General features: G+C 35.9%; 1 protein-coding gene across 1 annotated transcript; it reads right to left on the bottom strand.

Annotated features, from left to right (window-relative positions):
* Positions 1–3,568: 3,568 nt before the first annotated feature.
* LOC101426296 (olfactory receptor 2T29-like) lies at positions 3,569–4,531 on the bottom strand. Its single transcript, XM_004465230.2, has one exon. The coding sequence runs from the start codon at positions 4,529–4,531 to the stop codon at positions 3,569–3,571; it is 963 nt and encodes a 320-aa protein (XP_004465287.2).
* Between the last annotated feature and the right edge of the window lie 703 nt (positions 4,532–5,234).

The following is a 5,234-nucleotide window of genomic DNA, read 5'->3' as shown; positions in this document are numbered from 1 at the left end:
CCTAACTTCAAATCTCCCACCAGTCACAGGGCACATAGAGAACTGCAAACAGGCACCTGCAAAGATGACAGAAAATATCCAGCACAATGGCAATATAAGAATTAGTCTTTCTTCACAGATGGCTAAATTTGTTTAACATTGATAGTATGAAAATTAGCACTTTGTTTTCAAAATTTAAAAACATTGGCCATTTAAACCAATAAAATGTCTTATCTAAATAACTACACATGTAAAGAAAGATACATATACAAAATACTCATTTTTAAATAATAGCCATCAAAATTCAAAAAGAGCACCATAATTTCATTATTAGGCACTTTATTTTTAAATGGATGATATATCCATCCTACAGAATATGACCGACTCCTTATTTACTGAATTGGTAAGATACTCAAGCTAGGTTACTAAGTTAAAAAAATAAGTATGCTGCAGGTCAATATTTCATTTTCTCATAAAAATAAAAGCTCTATAACAATAGATAGAATTTTTTTTAATTTTCTGAGCTCTGTCAAAGAGACATGGGAAGCATTTCTTCACAAAGTAATAACTTAAGAGGGAAAAATGTAATCAGAACTGTATTAAATGTGAATTCAAAACATCTAATTTTACTTATCAAGCCTCTTTTCCTAAGTCATTCCCAGAAAATATCATTTTGGTCACTTTGTTACTTCACAACTTTGAACACACTTAAGAAAGCAGATAATGTGTGAAATAAAGCAAACTTCTCTACCTAACCAGTGTGACATTATTCCTAAATGTTTGACCAAAGAATTCCAATCACAGCTATTGTGATGGTTAGGTGCATGTGTCAACTTGGCAAGGTAACAGTGTCCTGTTGTTTGCCAAGCAAGCATGGCCTAGTTATTACTATGAGGACATGTAATGGACTTAAATCATTAGGAAGTTCATTACACCGACAATTGATCACATCTACAATTAACTGAGGAGATTGTCTTCAGCAATGAGAGACATCTCATCCAATCAGTTGAAGGCTTTAAAAGGAGAAGTGAAGACTTAAGCAGTTAGATAAGAGAATTCCCACTTCTGTTTCAGTCAGGCATCTTTTCCTAGAGATTTCATTGAAAAACTTCATTGGAGTTCCCAACTTACAGCTTGCCCTATGTAATTTGGACACATGCATTGCCACAGTCACATAAGACAATTTTATAAAATCCCATACTATTTACAGATATCTCCTGTCAGTTCTGTTTCCCTAGAGAACCTTGACTAATACAGTTTTAATGTGCTTTGGAGAATGTAAGAATCCTTAGACTTATTATGCAAGAAATATTCATTTGGTCAAATGCTGGAGTCATAACAAGCTCATACACAGAAATTTCTGTAGTTTGAAAATTTAAAAATATTTTGGTGAACTGCAGCTTTTCTTATTTAGCACTTAAGGAAAAGTAGTTGCCACAATCTTTTTCAGTTCTGTCTTTGAACATTTGTACAAGAAATTTGGGGGCAGCGATTGTTCCTCCATGTCTAGGAATTCAAAATATTAAATAATAGTTATATTTTACAAAACATTTTCTCAACTACAAAGATCTTGTAAATTATTTTTGGCAGCAATTATTGAAAATTTTATTCCAAACCTCTTATCTAAAAAGATGATTAAATGTCCTAAAAATATTAACTACAATATTTTTATTTAGATAGAGTAAAAAAATCATCATTGAAAGAATTTGATTCCACTCACTCAATAGTTTTCTTTTGTTCCTCATTTCTATGATATTTTAAAAGTAATCATCAAATGTGTTTATCATTATTGTCCAGCAAATAGAGGGACAATAAATACACTTCTCAATTCTTTCAAGAGGAAAGAATATGCATACTTTATTTAGTCAGATTGACTGCAGCTAAAATATTGGAAGCTGATTTCCCAAAATCTTTTCCTAAAACACAGCAAGATCAAAATTTTATAGTCAAGAAATAATTGAGAATATTAGGAGGAAAATATATTCTGTACCTGTGAAACTGCCCAATTCTTCACAAATGGTATGCAGCCAATTGGAAAATGATAGACATGTAGCCATATGTCCATATGTGTGGTGATTTTATTTAGCAAATTCAGTAAGTCCGCACTTACTCCAAATTCCTCCCTCCCCTCAGTCCCTCGTGGTATTAAGATGTGTCTTACCACTCAATGCCACTTACATCAACAGCATTCAGTTCACTGTTATCACTCACCTGCCCTCTGTGCCTTCAGTCTTCCAAGTTTCCAGTTCATTACCACTAATGTAACACTTCTAAAATGCAAGTTTGATTATTTTCCTACAGGTTGTACACCCTGGGACACAGAGAGGCACAAAGTGAGGCTAGAATGTGAAGCAGAAAGGAAGAACCATTGGATGACTCACCACTCCTGCTTGGCCAACCCTGATTCTACTCTGGTGTGCCTTTTCCTGTCACCCTGCTGCTTAATGCACTCCCACATCCCAGTCTCCCACACTGTAGAGGTAAATATTGAGACAACATTCAACTCTAGGGTGTTTTCTCAGCCACTTTTGTTTTGAAAGAACTCACATATCATGTATATAACTGATGTCTCCTCATGAAGTGTTACCTTTATATATAGTTAGCAAAGCAATTTATGTTCTTTGCTGCAGCTGTTTGCATATACAGATATATCTACAGTTCAAATACCTTGTGGATAATAGCCATGTTTTATTCAGGTTTTATCACATTTAACTATGATCTAGCATTGTACTATACGGGATAAGGAATGTTTCTGAATACATGAATTACAGAGTGTTTGACATCTTGCTTCTCCTTCTTTGTCTAATAAATCACATACTTCACAACTCAGCTGCAATGTTATCTCAAGTGGGGATCTTCTGCTAAACTTTGCTTCCACTTTGGGTTAACATTTTTTCTCAGTCTCCTCTGTAGTACTGCATCTTAAATCAACCTCAGAGTACAAACAGTTGCAGAGTATTAATAACCACTAGATTCCTTCAGTGTTAGACCTTGTAGAAAAATGTAGTCCATGATAAAGATATTCATGAATGAATTGTCTTAGTAATAAATTGTCACATTGAAGTGATCATGTTTTCTAAAATATTATGTAACTTACACTGCCAACAAAAAGAGATGAGTAACTCATACAAAAGAGGAAAGACTGGTATTTTACTCTTTATTTGGAAATAATTTCAAATTTTCAGAAAAGTAGCATGAATAAAAATAGTAAAAAAAATACCAAAAAACTTTAAAAGTATTTAAAAAAATTTTTGCAATTACATGTATAGACTTCAAATTTTCCCATTTTAACCACTTCCAACAAATCTCTCTCTTCCCGTCTTTCTCTGTTATTTGAGAATTAGCTGTACACTTCATGATGTTTCAAAAGAATCACAGTTCAGTTATAAACTCCAGTAAATGTAAAATTGATACAACATGATTATCTAATACATTTTAAAAGAATTTGCAATGTGAAAATAAAGACATTTCTATTCCAGGGAAATAGTTACCAGAAAATAGGTGGTTCTCAGAAGAGAGATGGTAATGTGGATTGCATTGGCATAAGATTTAAAATTTAGATGTGTAAAAATGATAGTGCATAAATTTCCTATTTAACAGTTTTTTGAAAGACAGGCTCCACATGCAACATTTTCTTCAGAGCCCCTGTAACATCCTTATTCCTGAAACTATAGACTAAAGGGTTTAGTACAGGAGTGAGTATGGTGTAAAAGAAAGATACCACCATGTCCTTCTCTGGGGTGTGGTAGGAGCTGGGAAGCATGTAGGTGTAGATGGCAGCCCCATAGAACAAGATAACCACAGTAATGTGGGAGGAACAGGTAGCAAATGCCTTCTTCCGGCCCTCTGCTGAGTTCATCCTATGGATGGTGAGGATGATTAAAGTGTAGGAGCTTGAAATAACTGTCACAGGGATGAGAAGCATGAGGACACAGCACAGGTACATGAGTGACTCAATGAGTGAGGTGTCAGAGCAGGAGAGCTTCATTATGGCAGGGACCTCACAGAAGAAGTGACGAATCACCCGGGATCTGCAGAAGGGGAAGGTCATGGTGATGGGAGTGAGCATGAAACCATCCACTGAACCCAAAAACCAGCAGCCAGATGCCAGGAGGAGGCAAACTCTACGGTTCATGAGGACAGGATAGTGGAGAGGATGACAGATGGCCATATAACGGTCATAGGCCATAGCAGCTAGGAGGAAAAATTCTGAGCCTACTAGTGTCAAGTAGAGGAACATTTGTATCCCACATTCAGGGACTGAGATTTTACTCACACCCATGACCTGGTCCATCAGCATCTTGGGAACAGTGACAGAAATATACATGACATCCATGAGAGACAATTGGCTGATGAAAAAGTACATGGGAGTATGGAGGTGGGCATCAGAGTGTATCAGAAGGATCAGGATGGCATTTCCAGACAAGGCCATCAGGAAAATCACAAATATGACCACACAAAGGAGAGCAGGGTGTTTGGATTGACTGAAGAGTCCCATCAAGATGAAAGCAAAGTCTCCAGTGTGGTTGGCCAGCCAAGTGGTGTTGTCCATGAGATTTCACCTAAGAGCACCAAGATGAACATTGGGATTACAAGGACCACTCATGGGGATGCAATCCTGTGACATATACAATCAGCAGGAATGTGTATATGTGAGTGTGTGTGCATGTATGTGTGTATACCAACCCAACTTAACATAAGAAATTCTTATGGGCCTGTCAGTTTGGGGATTATAAATTACCTGTAAATCCCAATTTACTAAAAAGAAAAGAATCATTTCACAAATACGCATTGAAAGGATTCTTAACTTATACTGAAGATTTCCCCAGTGTGGAGTCATGAAGTTTTCACAATAATATCTTTTATCAACATGTACTAGAAATTTGAATAATCCCCCTATGCAAACAAAAGAACGAATCCTTGTGGATAAAAAAGAAATAAACTCCTTATTTCTAGAGTTTTTGTTATGAAATCTGAACTGAATTCACATCTCTGCAATAAAGATCCATCTGTGATCTTAAAAACACTTGACTACGGGGTACAGTGATGTTCAGAGATGTACTTACCGGGTGCAATGGATGTGTCACGATGATGGGAGAGAGTGTTGCTGTGGTGGGAGTGGGGGGTGGGGGCGGTGGGGTTGATTGGGACCTCATATTTTTTAATGTAATTTTTAAAAATAAATAAATAATTTTAATAAAAAAAACACTTGGAGGTGCATCCCATGTAACAAGTATTTAGAAAATAATAAAACC

The sequence above is a fragment of the Dasypus novemcinctus genome, chromosome 25 (genome assembly GCF_030445035.2).
Source record: "Dasypus novemcinctus isolate mDasNov1 chromosome 25, mDasNov1.1.hap2, whole genome shotgun sequence".
Classification (NCBI taxonomy): domain Eukaryota; kingdom Metazoa; phylum Chordata; class Mammalia; order Cingulata; family Dasypodidae; genus Dasypus; species Dasypus novemcinctus.
The sequence above is the reverse complement of the archived record's forward strand: the minus strand, read 5'-3'. Positions and strand labels throughout refer to the sequence as shown.

Excerpts from the sequence above, each read along its gene's own strand:
- LOC101426296 (XM_004465230.2), bottom strand. The coding sequence starts at position 4,531 with ATGGACAACACCACTTGGCTGGCCAACCACACTGGAGACTTTGCTTTC.